At 34.9% G+C, this 20154-nt stretch overlaps 1 protein-coding gene across 5 annotated transcripts in view; it reads left to right on the forward strand.

Moving 5' to 3' along the window:
* Nucleotides 1-3476: 3476 nt before the first annotated feature.
* LOC134531991 (protein ECT2) overlaps nucleotides 3477-20154 on the forward strand; it is a 76902-nt gene continuing 60224 nt past the window's right edge. The window contains exons 1-3 of one of the 5 annotated variants that reach the window (XM_063368099.1): nucleotides 3477-3944; nucleotides 17924-18000; nucleotides 19658-19788. In XM_063368099.1, coding sequence (XP_063224169.1) covers nucleotides 3863-3944; nucleotides 17924-18000; nucleotides 19658-19788 — 290 coding nt within the window. In that variant the 5' untranslated portion in view covers nucleotides 3477-3862. Of the gene's footprint in view, nucleotides 3945-11076; nucleotides 13386-17923; nucleotides 18001-19657; nucleotides 19789-20154 lie in introns of those variants that run through there. The other 4 variants (XR_010075108.1, XR_010075110.1, XR_010075109.1 and 1 more) reach the window with 4 other exon arrangements.

Genomic DNA, 20154 nt, shown 5'->3' on the forward strand with positions numbered 1-20154 from the left:
GTTGTGATTGGAATATTTTGGTTTTAAGATTTTGGAAACTGATCATTACAATGTGTTTCTAGTTTAAATTTTGCTATTTTATATAAATATGCATTTTTGAATCATGGATATATTTTCTAAATGTAAAGCCATTTTATGGTGGCTTGGAAAATATGGTATCAGCATTACATTAACTTGTATTTATATATTAAAGTTTAAAACATTCTAATCTGATTTGTGTATGGTTTGATTAATTTACTTTTTAAACTCGCAATCGTACTTACTCTCTTTGTCAATGAGTCTTCCCCTTTTTATCGCTTCCTCTCCCCCCCCCCTACCCCCCCCCCGACGATTCTTTGTAATCAGCTCATATCCCTTGTATATTTCATCCCCTTCTTTCTGCTTTCCCCCAGCCCATTCCACACCCTCCTTGTCCTCACAATGAAGGCATGTTTCTGTCGTTCCTTTCTCCTTCATATCCTCTGGGGCTTCCACCTAGTTCCCAGCTGTCTCAATCACCTTCGGCAGTAGAGCCCGGTCATTCAAGATGCCGTAGTTTAAGGAATAAACTCACAAATGATGTTACATTGTGTTTATTGGAAACAAACACAATTTATATGGTGGTGTCTGCATCCTTGTCTTTTTCGCTTGGAGTCGGGGTTGTCCTTATGCACCGCATCCTGCTTACTCGCTGTAATTCGAATTACGGGTGATTTACAAATCTCTCTATTCCGCGGTAAAGGAGTGATCAAAGTCCACTGAGTCACACGGCAGGTGTGGTACGAACAAACACGAAAAGTTCATTAATAATTAACATATGAAACACTTAGGAAACGTGCAGGCAATATGAGCGATTGACAAATGAGAGAATGTCCAGTCTTATGGTAAGTGGGCAGAGAGCCCTGTAAACCCGTCTCTTACATGGATGCTATGCAACTCGCTGTAAAGTCTCTTTTAATGAAGAGTTAAACAGTTCATTTGCATGTGAATCCCGGAGGCAGCCTTGTGTGGGTGAAACTGGATAGAGAATCGCGGCTAGATCACATTATGTGAAGACAGGTCTACTCATGTGGCTCGCAATAAAACAATAAAATTACTTAAAAAACAAATCGCATCCCGAAGCAGCTAATTATAATTATTTGAGAGACCGGCGGTATCTGGCCAAGTCGAGATAGGCCGGTCACAGAGTAGATATTTAAAAAGATGTATACAATTGCTGGTAATCTTTGATGGCAGGAAAATGAAGGCTTCGTGGTGCGAGATCCCGTCCGACATCAGCACTGGGTGAAGGGCTACTTTTGTGTTCACCGAGAGATGCGCACTGCCTGGAATCACTTTCGTGTGCAAAGTGCACAAAGCATGGGAAGCGAATCAGGCCAAGAGTTAGATGTAGTCGCATGGTAAATAAACATTACATTATGAAATTGTTATCAAAAAATTATTAAATAATTATTACATGTCTTTCAAACAATTTGGAAATAACATTCGGGTGGATGAATACATAGATACCCCTGGCGGAGTGAAGAATGCTTTGATTTTGATAGTTGCGCAGGCGGCTATGGACACGTCTGTTGCATGGACCATCCGACACACAATACTACACAACACGCAAAGGCGTGTTCATCGTACACGCACAGGTGAGGCATCAATAATGCATAGTGGCCTGTGCGATTTGAGTATTCGGCTTCAGTGTTAAGGAGTATATTGTAATTTTTGTGTTCAATTGTAACTATGTTTCAAGGAGTAGGCTATATAACTGATCTATGTATCTGGTATTACAAGTAGGTACTGCCGTCACCCGACCTATGTGAAAGGCCCGGGGGTACCTGACGGGCGCTACGGGCGTCGCGGTGCTCTTGTTGTCCGGAGGGGCGCCAGGCTAGCGGGCTGCTAGGCCGTTGGTGTTGGGTCGTGGGTACTCTGCCCCCGCGTGCCCCGCCAGGTACACGGCTTGAATCTACCCTGAATGGCTCTCCCTTGATTGTGAAGGCCGCTCGGCCATGTGGAGGACGGGAGACTCCGGAAAATTAGTGTACATGAGTTGGTGAGAATTACCTTTAATCTAGTCCCGCTACAAAACACTCTCACCAACACTTGGCAACGTCTAACTGTTACACAATTAACACAGAAAAAACATAACACTACGCGACACTAATGGTTACCGTGGCAGTCTCGCGGGACGCGGGTCGATGCTCGCTGGAGACGGCCAGCGCCGAACATTAACGGGTGCAGGGGGGGCTCTATGAGCGGGCTCCTAAATTCGGCGAAACACTTACGTGTGTGCAGCTGGCAGGCATATGCACGGCGTCCTTAAGTAAAAACACTTTCGCTGGAGTCGGCCAGTACCGTACGTTCTGTGCTACGATACGTATCGGGGTATCACACTGAAGACGGTCGGGATAGGCCCGGCTCCGCAAAATATGCGCCGAGTCGACGTGGGCAGCGGTGAATTAACAAAAGGTTTTAAATTTAAAGATTTAGTACAGAATAAAAATTAATCAATGAAAGAAACTTGGCTGCTGCCCACGGACACACGTCTGTTCCCGGCGCGGAGTGGTTCGAGACTGCCGGACATGGCCGCCTCGCAAGGAAAAGAAACTTTCTCTTCTTTGTGAGTCGGTGTCAAAAACCTTATATTAATTGAATTTACTCTATGACCAGTTAAAAAATGTTCCAGGTGCCCAATTAAAATGTAGCACCTGGTAATTGGGTGCTTAAGGCTTAACAATGATTTAATGTATTTAATTATTTAAATTGTGACATCAAGTTGGCGACTGTAAATTTACTAACATATTGTCCCACTGTGAATTGTTTTAGAGGGATTTCTCCTATTCTGACTTGATCATAGTCACGGGCATTTTAATTAAGGCCAGTGGCCGCGGTGACTGTTAATGAGGTTTGTTGTATATTGGGGTCACGCCCGGGGCGCTCGCCTGACTCAATCCGGCTGGGCAAGGAGCGCGCTCCGAAAACGGGATACGGTACTGGCGGTGCGGAGCACGGGCTTAAAGGCCATGGTCGGTACAACGTCAGTACATAACTAATTTTACTATGGATAAATCGTTATAATGAGCAAATTATCTAGCGACATCGATTCCAAACCTAAATGGTCTTCAAAATGCAGATGATACCTAAGAATCCAAAAATGAACTTAAATAACATGGTTGCTTTTTCACTCGTTTTTATTCGCTGGAATTAACGACAGCTAATTTCATCATGTTAAATAACCATTTTGTTCGTTGGTGATCGCTGAACGGATAAGTTTATAATTCTTAAGATTTTTAATCCTAAACCCTGTGTTAACAAAAAAAAAAAAATATTCAACCAGTGCTTGCAGCTAACTCCATGGCTTGCAGTGCTTATCCATTGTCTTATTTTAAGAGAAATAATTATGAACTGCACCTAAATGTTTGGTTTATAAAATGTATGTTATTTTGATGCTACGAACATCGAGACATAGTTGTTTTTTTTAAGATGCTGATCTCAGAAATCTGGAATGTTGTAGTTATGTCAAATATTGTTACTTGAATATTATTTGTTTATTTATCTTTCATAATGTACTATAGGAAATTTTATTAATTAAAATTAAACCTAATAATAAATGTAAACAGTTATTTTTGAGTTGCAAAAGGTGTTGGTGTACACGCTTGGTTTTGACCAATAGCATTTTAGATTATATTTGAACCAACAAATGACTCCTAGCTTAGAGTGAAACGAAAGACTTCTTAAATGGTCTCTTGTAGTAATGTTTTATGAGTAGTGTTGTTTATTATTATGATAGTGAGATTTAAATGTATTTTATCAACAATGTGATAAGTGTTGTGTTAAATTACGTATTTTGGAGTTATGTGACGACAATTTGGTTTACGTCTTAATTTTCAAGATGGATGAAAACGCCCGTTTTTTGGATACAGAAACTATTGTTAATTTAGAACCTGTCAAAGATGAAAATAAAGAAACAGAAAGTAAGTATAATATTTAAATTAAGTTTTTATTTATTGTGTTGTTTTGGCGTGTTATTTGAAGTCATTTCTCGTGGAAAGGTTAAGGTTAGGCCTTTCATTTTCATTTTGTTTACATTTTAAATATCACTAATATTATTTAATCCACGCGATGTGTCGAAGTTTATTAATACTCTTCAAACTCGTTGTATTCTTAAGTTATTTCTTGGTTAGTTGTGAATGGTCTGTACTCCTACCGTTAGTCATCTACAAACACCAGCGTTAGCGGCCTTGAAATGTTATACCTATTTATTATAATGTAGTAACTTTGAAAATATCTGAAGAAAAAAAAATTTCATTTATTAAAAAAGTCCTTTTGTAAGTTATAACATGTTTAAGCTATTTAAAAAAATATATTTGAAGGGCATTTTTGAAGAATAGAAATAGATTTTTAGTAGTAACAATTTTTTTTATTCAGTTAATATTACGATAATTTTCTACAGTCGCGTCTTTTTTGAAAAACAAGAAAAAAATCATGAATTATAATTTTTTAAAATCTCTAAAGTTCCCTATCTATCATGAAAGAAAATGTTTTTAAAATCCTACTAGATTCTTAAATATTTTAATATTGCCGATCAAACTTAACCAACCTTTGACACTATTTTACAGTATTTCAAATGTTTCTGACTTAACCAACCTGATACTCTTAAAACGTTCACGTTTATATGCTGTAAAAACTTATGAATTTCACAACTACTTAGTTAAACCAAAGGAGTAATACATTATCTCATAGATGACACAATTGCTTAAAGAATAGGTGATTACACTTATATCAATTACAGTGTTCAATGTGATGGAAATTAGACACTTACCTGTCTACCTACAGTACCACTCTTTTAAGTATGTCTTTCTGAGGTAATGAAATAATTCCAATAATCTAATGTAGTTTTAACAAGAATACCAAATGTAAAATGGGAAATGTAACCTACTAGAAAACAGGAAATGCTGTACTGAAACCAAAATTGACAGTAGGTAACTATAAATTCTGAGCGAACTAAAACTGTCGGCAGTGCAGTAATACGACGTAGCGATCAAGGTCATTAGCTGGAAACCTACAAATAAAATTTGAACATGAGTTGCCTGGGATATACATATAACTTAAAAACACAACTTAGAACAGTCATAACTTAAAATTCTCAAAAAAAGTCACAACGTAGAACTGTCATACCTAAGTTAGAATGCACAACTCAGAAACTTTGTAGGTAACTTGGAAAATCATAATGTAGAAACCTGACTTAGAACTGTCATAACTTAGAAACACAATGCTGGGTCTCACAACTTAGAATCATATCTTAAAAACACACAATTTAGAACAGGCATAACTAAGACAATTCTGTTTTATATGTTTCCGAGTTATAACAGCAACCCAGTTGCAGAATGTACTGAAACATAGGATGCCGGATTAAAGATCTTTCACTACCATATACGGCACACCTTATCCTTTGTTTCCATTGAGCGGTACAGTGGGTGTTTACTTTCTCTTCTAATGTGTACTGACTACTGTACTTGTTTCAGCATGTGCTGTTGCAAGTTAGCCTACAATTTTTAAATGAAACCTTGGAAATATTTCATTTCTTTGCATCAAATAATGGTGGTAATGATATTAAATGTTTACCTGTAAAAGAATTTTAAGGGTAGGGCCTATGGAAAATAAAGAACTTAACACTTTTCACTTGGTATAGTTTTTGGCCTAGCTTATATCGCATCACAGTTTCATTTGATAAAATGGCATTGCATTTTTGTATGTAAATTATATTTCTGTATGCCACTGAAAAAGTGTTTATTTTTTTAACATGTTACTGTTCAAATTAGAGGGGTTGTGCATTAATAAAATTATTCGTCAAAAAGTTATCCAGCAACTTTTTTTTTGTGAGTTCTAAACTGTGTTTGTGAACATTCAAATGAATTCCTTTGTTTGTGGTGTAATCCTTGGCTACACTTATTAAATAATTGGGGGAATATGGCTCTCTCATAATAACAGATAAAAGCCACTTTATGCTAGCCACTTCATGCTAGCCACTTCCTTCTCAACATATTCCGTTGTATTATTTTTTAATTAACTATGAATATAAGCAAAGCAATGTTGCAAGATTCTGTAAAATCATGCTGGGTAAAACTAACTACAAAATTCTGCAAAAATAATGCTGAAAATGAAGGAAAAAACAATCTACAGTAAATGATTCTAAACGTTGTTATAGTTTATAGTGCTTTACAGTGTAGTGATCACACTATTAATAAAGTTTACTGGCTTTTGCGGCCATTGTCTGAAGTAGCTTGGCTTCTGGGTTGTAGCCGTGTCCAAGGCGAATATATCACTAATGTTTCGGTCGACATTGCAGTAGCCATCATCAGGGTAGAGTTCTCTATTGAGTCCTAGAGACCCTTTGTAGTTTTGCTATGGATTACATGATCCAATGGACCTTCACCTCCTGCCTAGGGTTAATGAGGTTATTAAAAGTTTTCTGCCTTTAATACTCTCGCCTGAGAGGAGTGTTTCCTGATTGGCTGCAGCTTTGGGCCAATCACAGCCTTCCTTTCATCTAGTTAGCCTCTTGGTTTGGCCAGTAGAAGCTGGGCTTCTGTGTTTGGCTTGGGGTGCTGGCAAATCAGTGGCCTATTCTCTTCTGATTGGCTGGGCTGTTTGGCCAACCAGAGGAGACCTGTCTTTTGTTAGATGCAGAGCTAGGTTTTGAGGTTTTCTGAAGAATGGATCCCATATTGATATTCTACTTAATTTGTAGCTATATTCTCTATTTATGTTTGCCGGGTGTTTTAATATTTCCACTGATTCTCGAATGTATCTTTTCTTGTATTGTCTGATGTTGGCTATGGTGTGGAATTGGTTGAAATCAATGCTGTGTTCTGGTTTCCAAGTAGTGTTCTGCTAAAGCTGATTGTGGGTTTTCACGTTTACAGTCGCTGATATGTTCTTTAACCCTTGTGATTATTCGTCTTCTGAGTTGGAGGGTAGTGTAAACTCACCTGTAGATACCTGGCTGTGTGGGTTGGCTTTCTGTAAACACTGTGCTGATGTGATCATCCTGTCTTGTGACCAAGACATCCAGAAAAGGCAATTTTTCTTCTACTTCCACCTCCATGGTGGAAATGTATGTTCGGGTGGATGCTATTCAGGTGTTCAAGGAAGTTTTTTCATACTCCACTGAAAAAGCTGAACAGGTGTTAGAATTTAGTTTTCTAATGGATTTTAGAGACTGGCTTTGGAGGCAAGTCTTTATACCGTACCCCCAACTCCATAACAAACTCTCTTCCCATTTGATGTAGCATAAAAGTGCCACTCAGCCTCAAGTTCATCAAAGTCCTCTTTATGATAGCAAAGATTCAGAAAATTCTTACGATTTTTGTACTGTACATCTGAACCATCTGAAAAATAGTACAGCTTTTACAAATTTGGCAAATAATTTCTCAGAAATAGGATTAACTTTTTCTGGAAAGCATGAACAATGACAGTATTGTGTGTTAGGCAGTCCGATATTAATACAAAACTCTGGTGAACTGGCTCTTGTTTTCCTGTTTCTTGAATGCTTTCCTTGAAATATACTACAAAAGGGTGCACAGTAGCCATAGAATTGTTTCAATCAAACCCTTGTGCCTCATCTTGTAGAACAAACAAATAATGTCATATTTTTTTTAAGGTTACTCATTTTATTGCCAAATTCTTGAACAAACTCATGAACTAGTTTGGTAAATGTTTTGAAATTGCATCGATCAACAGTAATCCATTGTTTTTAAGTGATGCTGTCAATCATTTCCTCCTCGAAAAACCAAGTTAAAGCTTCTTTAAATTCTTCATTATCAGGAAAGTAGTCACATTCATTTAGGAAGCATGCCCGTAATGGTGTATTACACATAACTTTAGCCATACATTCTTTGTAACTCAATAGAGGACTTTCAGACCAGGAAGTGTCAATTTATTTAACTTACCTCCTGATAACATGAGTTTTATATTCTGTTGTGCAGTGAAAACACAGACAGAATGAGTGTGACTGGCACCAGCAATAATGCAGTTCTTGGGCCTCAGTTCTGCAAACTTTGAAAAGCCAATTTTTAAATAAGAGAATTTTGATTTTGAAAATATTATAATTTTTAATTAATTGTATTTATGTTTCTTTCAAAGCAATTTTTCTGTTTGTATGCTTCTCAGAGGTGTCAAACATGATATCTAGCATGTTAAGTCCTACGATAATAAACAAAGATACAAACAAAGGAGGGTGACGGGCACTGGATCACTTAATACCATAAATCACCAGTTTTCGTCATGCCTAACAAACACTGGTACATGTCAGTTATTTTTAAAATCGAAAATCAGCAATCGCTAAAATGTGTGATGTTTGTAAAACTTCCAACCAGTCACCAGAACCAGTAGTTGTCTCAGGTGACGACCACTGGTACAGAACAACGGATAGTACTGGAACAATAGATTAAACATGTAAATCATTAAATTACTGAAATTAGAACTACTCGGAAACTTAACCTTATGAGTCGATTTGCCATCCCCGATATTACATTATATAATTTTGGTTCAGTATTAGTGTTCGGATTATTTTCATTATATAAGAAAAATTAATATTTTTTCATATGATTGAAGTAAGTACGGTTTTAAAATATTTAAGTATTAGACTGATTAAATCTGTAAATTAACATATAAATCTCTAAAACTCGGTGTTGCAGTGCCATGCTAAGAGGAGGCATATTGAAATAAGAGACCAACCAGATTGTAAAAGGCTTTGCAGGTTGTGAAGGATGTGATGTCCATCAAACAGGCCTCGGAAAGACATGGTGTTCTAAGAATCACCCTTTCCGATAAAATAAAAGGGGAGACACCTGTAGGGAGAAAAATGGGACCCAAATCTTGGCTCAAGAAGGAGGAGAAGAGCATGCTAGTAGAGTGGGCCCTTTCTCTCTGCACAGCAGGATTCCCGATTACTATGGATGATTTGCAGAATAGTGTGCAGCAGCTAACTAAAGAGTTGAAGAGGCCTTTTCCTTTTCAAGATGGGCGACCAGGTAGGAAATGGTGCGCATCTTTCCTAAAAAAAGTAATCCAGATTTAACCTTGAGAACTGCACAGAATTATACTTCCAGTTGGACTGCTGTCTCGCAGGGACAGAACTCAGCATGGTTTGGGGAAGTGTACAAGTATTTGGAGGAATACAAGCTGGAAGATGTTCTGTCTGATCCATGAAGAATTTTTTAATGGAAACAAGTCTGCTTTTTTCCACAACCCTAAGGGGAACAAAATTCTGGCAAAAAAAAAAAGTAGACAAGAACATTGTCCAGCAAGTTAACTCTGACGAGCAGGAATGTGTCACTGTCTTAATGACTGAGAATGCAGTTGGCGAATTTTGCCCACCACTACTGTGTCTATAATATGAATGACTTCCACTAGCAGGACTACCTTATGAGTGGGGAATTGGCAAGTCACCAAATGGTTGGATGACTGGTGAAGTTTTTTATGAATTTGTTTTACCAATATATTTCATCCGTGGTTGGCAAAGGAGATAACTTTACCAGCAATTCTCTTCATCGATGGCCATTCATCACACACCTCACATTGAACAGCAGCACATTATGCAAAGAACATGTGATAGTTTTATTGGCTTTACCCAGTTTAATTACACCCATCTTCTCGACAGTTACTAAAGCTCTTGATCCCTTAGATAGAGAAGATACATTTCATCCTGCTTTGGAAATAAACATTTAATTTGACATAGTGTTAAATAACGATAATGCTTCATCCTCATTTATAAACTACAAGATCAGTGACTGTCTTGGACTTTACAACCCTCTCAGAGAACGTGACTGGTCGGTCACAAAAAACCGAAAAGAAGAAGGTGGATGAAAATTCTTCAGTCTCATCATTATCGAAGGAAGAAATTGTTCCTATAGAGTCTTCTGTTGAATGGATTGGAGAACATGAAGAGGAAGAATGTGTAGAGTTTGAAGAGGTGACTGATGAGAATTTGCGACCTGGATCTTTTGTACTTGTGACATTTATGGGTGGAAAAAGGGGTGCAACAAAATATGTACTGATTTGTCTGCATTGTCCAGGATACTGAAGGGGAAGAATTTAAAGTGACAGGTATGCAAGATCAGGATCAGAGTATAAAGGTTATTGTAATGAAAGATAATGATGTTTCTTATGTGACTAGGTCACACAGATCATTGTCATTCTTCCACTTCCAAATATGAACCAGCAAGGTGCCAAGGTCAACTATAATTTTAATGCACGTGTTGATAATGAAAATTATGTTCAGAAAACTTTTTGTGGTAAATTACACAAACTAATAATCATTGAGCAATAGTTGTTATCTAATTTTTAAGAATAATAGCTTTAGTTTTAATTGATTTCTGTGTATTATTGTATTTTTACTAAGTAAGAGTTGGTAATTGTTTATATTTTATTTAATTACTGTTGTGAATTTTTATATCATTAAGTAATAAGCAAAAATTGTCACAGTTTCGGGAATTCTGCTCTATTGTTAAATATATTTGCGTTTTTCTAGTTTTTCACATGCGTAATGAAAAAATTATACTTGTTACAGCTGTATTTACCTTTTCCAAATATAGGTATATAGAAGTGTTACAACATTATTTGTTTGGATTGTACTGATCTATAGGTAATTTGTGTGTGTGTAAAATAGTATTAATTATTTGTTTATGTTTTATATATTTTTTACAAAAAAAATGCGAAAATAGGCTCAAAATAACACTTTTTTTCAAAATTAGATATATAGTAAAATTATTTGTCTTTATTTAAAAGTGGTTGATAACATTGCTGAGGAAAGATTGAGGTGAAATAAATAAACACATGAATAGTAGATACATCAATAAGGTTGATTAGGTAATTTTTTTTTTAAATTTTAGCATGATTGAAACTGGTGCATTCACCATATATTAATAGTTTTTATTTAATTATTTTTTGTAATTTATACGTAAGTACACATAAAAATATACATTTACACACCACATAAAATGAGCATTTATATGCTAACAAATTCCGTTGATATTTACTAAATGTTTTCAAATAATAAAATATTAGGTACCAAATTGGATTAAATAGAAATTTTTTTAGTATTAAATGTGTTTATTGAATGACAGTTTTTTTTTTAATCAAAAATTTTTAAGTAATGTAGTTGAAAAATCTTTTGTTACGATAAACACACAAACTGGTGGTGATTTGAAACATAATGAAATGTCAATAGTCATTTACCTGGTAACAATTAGTCTATTGTTCAAAGTTTTTACTACCAACTGGCCTCTTTGGTTTCATAGCATTGCTGGACATAACAGTGCAAACTGTGATGCTACAGGAAAAATTTTTAATATCAATTTGACATGATATGTGTAGTTGAAATGTGTTTCAATAAGAATTTGTGTTTTAAAGTAATATATTTTTATGGAAATATTGATTGAGGATACAAGGTTTTTTTTGCTAGTGGAAGAAGGAAAAACTTAAGGAAATTTTCTAGAGTAAAGATAGTGGTGTTACCCTTAATGAATTAGTGTTTTTCTCATCTGTAAATCATGTTGCCCCCGTGAAATTCATAAAAGGAAAGTTCACGGAGGGTTCAGCTTTCTTATATGTCACGTAGAGATGTTAGTTTGACAGAAAAGTATTTTTGTGAAAATTAATATTTCAGGTTTTTTACTGGAAAATTTTCAGGAAAACTGGAAAATTTTCCAAGTAAGATTTCACAGAAACCACACAGTTAAATATTATCTACATTTGTTTATACAAATGGATCAAAATAAAAAATACTTTTTTGTCTTTATTTACCACCTGATGGGACACTTAACATTTGAAAGTTGGGTAGGACTCATGCTACCATTTACAAACTGATAGGAAATTTTTTTTTTGTAAACAGTACCTACCAATCTGCAGAAAATAAATTATTGTTTAAAGTATATCAACCTATCTTAAATTGTGTTATTCTACGTTGGTAATGGAAAAAAGGAAAATATTTTGGGGAAATATGCGATTGCTTTTTTTTTAATGTAAAATTTTCTATACACATCTCTAATTGTCACTGCTGTAATGAAATAAAAAAATTAAATTACTTTATATAAATTTAAATTTGATAGAATTTTTAACTCTGAAGGACTAGACACAAGAGTCATCAAAAAGTCACGTAATTTAAAAGTTATGATGCTGGAAGTCACAATACTTTAATATTATTAAAAAAATCCTTAATTTGTCTAAAATTTATTAAGGGCCCTTTAAAGTTGTTAAATTTCACTAAGAATCCTTAACTCCTTATTAAAGACTGATAGCTTACAAGTAATGCATAAATGCAGGTATTTTAATGTTCTTTTTTTTTCCGACTTGGCAGCAAACAATGATTGGTGTATGCCGAGTACAATTTGCAAATTTCAGGCCATGTGATTATATTTTATATATAAAAACGTTTTTCATAGTTTGTATCTTACCTTTCAACTCAAAAAGGTGTGTTTTATGATTTTACTTTGAATCATAGTAAATGGTAGGGGTATTAAATTCAGATAAACACTGCTTGGGTTAGAAGTGCTCCAGAGATAATTCTGAACAATAGGGGCTTATCTGTAAGAATTGTACTCACCAACTAAATGATTTTTTGTTCATTAACTATTAACATTGTCATTTGCTTGAGGTACATTTGTGATTACAAATGGTTTTCTACCTTTTGATAGTAAAGAAATCCTTAAAAAAAAAAAAAAAAACCTTAATTTTTTGATATCTCAAGAGGGTATGAACCATGTTTTTTGATGGATTACTTAAGTTTATAGTTGCACATAAAAAGTAAGTACAATTGAGAATGACCACTTATATGTGGAAATTATAACTGAAAATATTTTAGTTGGTTTGAAAATCAGTATGTTCCTGCTAATTGTAGAAAAATTTGTGTTATATTAGTTCAAGTCTAATTTTGTTTGTGTGTGTTGTGTGTGTGTATGTGTATAAATTATATTTTGATAAAAAGAACTTATAGGAAAAATTTTATTAAAAGATCCTGGAAAAGTTAGATATAGGTTCACGAGGTATTTTTTGACATGTGCCAGGGCAGAGTGCATCCGCAAGCGGGCTCCCCCCCCCCAACCCCCACACTGCCCATGCATAGAATGGCAAACTTCAGCGTCTTGGCCACACAGTGCAAAGGCGGTGTGGGAGCGGCTGCTGATAAGGCATGTTGTGATTGATAACCCGCTATCTGCTGTATCACCAGAGGCGAGACAGTGAGTGGCCTAATCTCCACCCCGTCGTCTGTCGTGTTGGTCGTCGTGTGTCACTGTGGCATGCGGCCCTGAGCACGTAGCGTCGGCATGTTTTCTGCGCGAGTGGCAATAACATGGCCGCCGGAGATGTGCTGCTCGGCAAACTGTTGCTCACACTGTATCACAGACACTTGCGTTAGTACCTCTTTTCTCGTGTGCGGGCAGTAACTTCTCATTATTTTATGGTTTTGAGATTAGGGAAGGGTGAAGGGCAGTTTTATCTTCAGATATTCTACATACTTTGTCATTGATTACTGAGCATATGTTGGTTTGTAACAGGTTTTCACTTGGTGGTACAGTAACTGTAAGTTAATGAATTTTTGTCATCATTTTACTATGCATTCTTTATCAAAGCATACAGAAAATTATTATTATTTTTTTAAGTGTGTGTTATGTATGAAGCACTGTAACAGATAATAAGTTTATATATTTCATCATAATTTTGTACATTGGAGTTTTTTTTTCTTCGTGAAAAACAAGTGCATAGTGAACTTTTTAAAAAAATTTATTTTCACTCTAAACAAGATTAGTTCTGCTGAATATTCACAGTAAGCTGGTAAATAAAAAGTTGTTACAGCAGTATGAGGATTTCATTAATTCAGATTTAATTTTTGTTCATTAAAGAAAGTATTTCAACCCTGGATTAAAGTTCTGAAGTAAATTTATACACAGAATAGTTTGAAAATGTTAATTTTGACTTAGAATACTGGCTAATGTACTGTACGACCTAAATAGGCTATTCGTTTCTTCAGCCTACTGATTGCAGTTTGTTCAGTGGATAAATAGTAGCACTATGGAAAGGGAATAGTAATAAAAGAAATAATATTTTTATGATTTCTTAAAATTCTTGGTAGGAATTTTTTTAAAAATAAGTAGAAACAATACTGGCATAAATGTTTTAAGACCACTTTCAATCCTGAAAGTCTTAAAAATAAAATGTATTTGGTAATAAGTTATTAACGTACATTTTTGAAGTCAAGTAGCATAAGTGTAAATGCATCTGCTTGAGTGTTTAAAGTCAGTCTTTGGAAAGTCTAATAAGCTAAGTTCCCTTTTTTTTTTTTTTTTTTTTTTTTTTTACTAGGTGGTGTAAATGAGCAATTCTTTGCAATATGAGTTTTTGTACAAAAAGCGATCCAAAATTTAATTATTTCTAATTTCCTTTACAGTAAAAATACGTGGCCACAAATATAGTTGCAATGGCTGCTGCGAATGTTGCCCTGACTTTACCAAAGAACATGAATTCCATTCATATAAGCCATTAAGGCTCAGTCGCACAAACCATATTGAATTTTTCATTTTCTTGTCATTACTATTATTTAAGTGATAAAACTGAAATTTTAACACTATACCTATTTTGCATTTGCCATCTTAACAGAATATCTTAACAGATATTCACTAAGTGGAATATCATGGGTTTGTAAAAAAGTCTTGCAAGTTTTAGTGATTATCATCACTTGGCAACTATTACAGCAAAGATTTTATGGTGTTATAAAAAAGCAAATATTTTAAATTAAAAACTGGATATCGTCTTTATCGACATTGAAAATTAAAATGCATATAGGTTAATAATAAGTACATGTCAAACCCGATTACGTTGATCAATTGCTTCAACATTTCATGGTAGGATACTTAAAATGTGTACATAAAACAATTATACCTATATTGATGAAAGTTAAACAACAAACTGCAACTAAAATATTCAATAAGTTCCTTGGTTTATGAGAAACTTATAAATATGAAAATTAAAAGTACAGCTAAACTTTTTTCAAACTACTATATCTAAAGCCAAATTTTTATCACATTTAATATGAATCAAAAAACCCTTATTCATTGTACTTAAACATTTACTTGTGATGTTTCTTTGTACTTGTTTAGCCACACTGCTTTTATTTGCTTTGAAAAAAAAAACAACATAAATATAAACTAAAATTAATATTTTTACTTAGGACATAATATTTTAGGTTTTTGAATAAAAGCCTAAACTAAACATATATGAAAATAATTATATTTTTTAATAGAAAAATAAGGTAATTGGGGCGAATTTCGTTTTATTTTGTGTTTTGCCTTGCATTTCAGTGTTATGTGGTGTATTGACAATTTCTGAGTTTGTATTTGTTAGCAGCAAACATTGGCACAGTATTAAATACCTGCTGTTAACATATACCACAGATTTATGCGTTATATCTTATGAACCCATTATGATCTAAAAATGATTTTTAATACATAAAATAAGAATGCTATAACCAATTTTTTGGGAATTTTGAAATTTTTTTTAAATCTTCACCAAATTTGAAAACTCATTAAAAAAGCTTTAAAATGGGACCAATTTGAGCTTTCCTACCTCAACCGTTACTGAATGACAGATATTTTTTTATATCAGGAAGATGCAACATTTGGTTATTTTGTATACTATTTTCTAAATTAATTTAAACAAAACCACTCACCCAAAAATCTAAAAAAAAAAAAATTATTCTTCATTTATTTAATGTATGTAAGCTATAAACCAAAAATCATTGAAATCTAAGAGGGTCAGGTTGAATTTAAATTAAAACTGTGCTGATTTGACATGGAATGACCCCTCTGTAGCTGTGCCCTTGCCCTGGGTTGTAGTATGTAACATAAGCTAAAAATTTTGTGTGGGTATATGGAGATTGAAAGGTATGCAGATTTGATATTCTGAGAGCTGTAATAGAATGGGGTGCATTTTCAACTACAATAATTAAGTATTTCTAAAACACCATAAAAATATTTGGTCTGATAATAATTTTCACACTCTGCAGTCTTCCTAACCACTGTAGGATTCAGAAATGAGTCTAATAATTAGTTGAAACTTGAAAGTAAATAAAATTATTCATTGAGAATTCCTTGATTGTGATTATGTTTGCATTCTAGACAGCATCAGAATTGCAGAATATAAATTTTAAATCATTTAAAGTCTGGAGAGACCTCAGTCTGAACTTCTGTGTGTGGGAACAGTGTCCAGTCAGTCCATCGGCTGAGTGTCATGACAGACACTTTTGTCTATATACTCTAGATAACTTGCTATTCTTTTTCCTCTTTCCAACTAAAAGTGCAACTGTAATTGCAACATCCAAAGTTTCTTACAAGTTCCACGATGAAATGCCACACCCACCAGCAACAGCAACCACAAGAATAGTGTGTGAGGAAGGTTTCAGTTCAGTCCAGTTCCAGTCCAATCCGAAGTGTCAGTTCAGACTGTTCGGTCCAAACAGCACCTGAGCTGATGGTGTGTACAGAGGGCCTCAACTGTCAGTTCGGAATGATCAGTCCGAACTGGGAGCAGGACCTACCAAACAGCACCTGAACTGATGGGGGGTGTGTACAGAGGGCCTCAACTGTCAGTTCGGAATGATCAGTCCGAACTGGGAGCAGGACCTATAGTGTGTGTGGGGCCTTAAGGGTGCTGGAAGTATTAGCACTGGGATCCATCAGCAGTCGGCCGACCCATTCGTGTTCCTCACAGAGCTTTCTTTTGCTATTTTCTCCAAACTGAGCATGATATGGCGGCAAAACATTAGGTTATCGTTAATTAGCATTTGATTTTTTTTGTAGTTGTTATTTTGACTGTTCTGTTAGATCCTCAATCTAATCTCTGAAGACAAGCATATCTGCCAAACGCTACTGGAAACAGAATTGATTCATGGGGGATGCTGTATAGTTAGATTTTGATAAGTAATGCAAGTTGCCATACGGTTAATTTTTCTGATTGTGTTTGTGAGTGCACATGCTTGTGTTGGATTCTAAGCAAGTTGTGCGCCCGGATGTGGTGTATCCAGTTTTGTGGGAGATGCGCAGACGCGGGCAGCTGCGAAGGTTTTTAGCACCCTGGCGCTAACACAAGTCCAGCGTGCGACAAGTTGCTAATTAATGTGCCACCTCTAGTTGTCATGATACTCATTATAAACACCTCCAGGATGTGTAGACATTTTTAAGAATTCTATCGCTCTTGGTAAAGCTAGTGACAGTAAAAATTGATTGGTAATAATAGTATGTACAATTACCGTTGGTTCTCAATGCTGATTCTGTTAACCTGGTTTTTGGCCTAGTTTCTTTTGAATATATAGGTTAGTGAGGTTTCTTAAATCATGCTAATTTGGATCCAGCTGGACCTTCAATTAATACAGACGGTATTTGGAAAGAAAAAAAAAAGATTTAATCATTTTTTTAGGCGGAAGAATTGTTAAAATTGAGTAAATATCAGGACTTTAATTATTAGACAACTAAACATAAAATATCGAAAAATTATTATGTTTGTACAGGTTTAAAGTTAAATATCAACTACAAAAACATGTTCATATTAATTAAATGTGGTGAAATTATGCCCTTTTTGGATTATTTGTGATTTTTTAGAATTTCTGATGTCAGGAAAAAAAATTTAAGGCCATCCTGAAAAAATGAAAATATTAGTTCAGGCTCTACAAAAGTTTCACATGATAATTTTTTTATTCTTATAATTGGTAAAAATTAATCTATTAAATAAAAAAGTATTATTTTTTTCTCAACATGTGTGTAGTTTTTAAATGTTAATGAGTTTCTTTTGTGGTGCTGGTGCCGTCTGGTAAAGCTCGGCAATCTACCCGCTGTGGTCGGCGTTGGCGGTGCGAGTGATCAGCGGAGAGTGTTGACTCCTGCCTGTCTCTCTCTTGCAGGTTCCACACAGCCGTCCACCCGTATTTGCCTTGTCGGCGATGTTTGCAATGACGAAGAGCTCTCCGTGGTGGCACAGGTAAACTCTTGCACGAGCGCGCACGTCACACGACGCACGTGATGAGAATCACACCAAGGTCACGAGTACGGTATCGTGGCTGCGTTGTATTCTTTCTTTAACTGCAGATTTCGCTTTAAATATTTATAATAAATATTTTGTGTACGATGGTGCGCCGTAAATTCTTATTTTCTTAGGAGGTTGACTTACATCTCAGTATACATATTACTCAGAAATTTCATTTTATTATTAAATGCAAATTGTAGGCTAAATGGTATAGTACTGTATGCAGAAGCAGTATTTGTCATTTGAATGAGAGATTAGTAAATTTTCTTTAAATTTCGTAATTAATTACATATTTATTAATTTAAATTGAAGTTTACAACAAATGTTGGTTTAATTGCAGTGTCACCAGCAAATCAAGATGAAATTTGTTTAGTTCAAAAACATGCAATTTTCAAAATATTTAAATAAATAATAAATGTGTTTTGTTAAGTTTACACAGAGGATTACAATTAGAAGCTCTTATTTTATGCTTAAAGTATTGAGTGGTTTTTAAAAATATTTATTTTTTCTTAGAATTTTCTCTTTGACACTTTTTTCTGAGAATAAGTATGATTAAGAAATTTGAATATAATTATTGGTGTTTTAATTTAAGTGTTTCTGTTAGTCTTCATTACTATAACTACATTTCATTCACTGGTACTAGTCTTCAGTTCAGTTATAAATCTAGCAAACCATGAGATCATGACTAGTAATTGAGATTTTGAAAATATTTATTTGATGTATGTGCTTGTGTGTATGTATGGGTCTGTGAAGGTTTAGTGCATATATATGCAGTGTTCCAACAGACATGGAAATTCCAGAAAACATGGAAAATCAGGGAGTGAAAAGGTTTCTTTAAAAACCTGATAAACACAGGGAAATTGACAATGCCTGGGTTTCAAACAGTATCAGTAATTTTTCATATAATTCTGTATTATATTTATCTCTATAAACCGGTATATACATATTTTAATTATAAATATGTGTGCTGTTTATAATCTGTATCTCTATAATTATATTAAACTCAAAACCAGTGGTATTAATTAGAAGCTCAAACAAACATATTTGTGTGTTTTCGGGTCAGAAGTGTTGATGAAAATAACAGTGCAAACTCTGTATATTTTGAGGGAAAATATTTAAAAGTCTCTGCATGTTATGTATGTATGTTGAAATGTTTTTTGATGATAATGTGAATGGGTGTAGATCTGTGTAGAATTAAGATGACCCTCACTGAGGTGACCCGCTTGTGCTTCCAAAAGGGTGATGGTGAAATGGGGTTGATAAATGTAAATGTCAAAACTTTGTTTTATGGAAAACTTTATGTATATTTAAAAAATTTTCTGTTTATTGCTTGCAAATAGTTCAAAATATGGGTAGTATACAACATACAAGCACCCTATCCAACGATGACTTGTTGTTAAAACCCATGCGCAAAATTCTCATGGTGCTTGCCCTTCCCCCCGTGAATTTCCGCTGGCCCCCCTTGCGAATAATACAAGAATGCCAGGTAAAGACGGAAATTAAACGAAGTAAGAGAGTGGGAACGTTGAATGAATGTATAGTGTGTTCAGTGTCCGCACAGCATGAAGCAAGCGTGACCACACGGTATGGTAATAAGTGGGTGTTCTTGCAGGCATTCGGTCTCCCGGTGGTGGTGTCGGAGACTGGTGCAGAATACGTGGAAGATGACAGCCATGTCACATTGTTCGTGCTGCGAGAGTTTTCAGGGCCCACCTACGACGCCCTTGCACGTCTGAAACAAAGGTGTGTGTAGCTATGTGAAGATAATGTAAGTAAGTTGTTTCAGAACAGTTTTTAACTAGTCTTTTTGATTTCTGTAATTATGCTCTCTTAGTATTCATTCCACCAACTTTTAGTTGCTAAATCAACATACATATACTGACTGCTAGCTTGGAATGCCTTTTTTGATGTGAAATTATTTTGTTTGTTTTGAAAAATGTTTACTATAGTAATTTAAGTTTTGTACTTTACAAAGTTCGAAAATTGGTCAGGATTCGTGATTAGTGAGTCTAAGGTCCCAGGTTGGATTCTCAGCTGGTTTTTAGAGTTTTCACTTTTGGGAAGTTTACTTCCCAGAGTCAGGACTAGGTGTTGTGATGCCTTCATCTC

Source organism: Bacillus rossius, chromosome 5 (assembly GCF_032445375.1).
Source record: "Bacillus rossius redtenbacheri isolate Brsri chromosome 5, Brsri_v3, whole genome shotgun sequence".
In the NCBI taxonomy this organism is placed as follows: Eukaryota; Metazoa; Arthropoda; class Insecta; order Phasmatodea; family Bacillidae; genus Bacillus; species Bacillus rossius.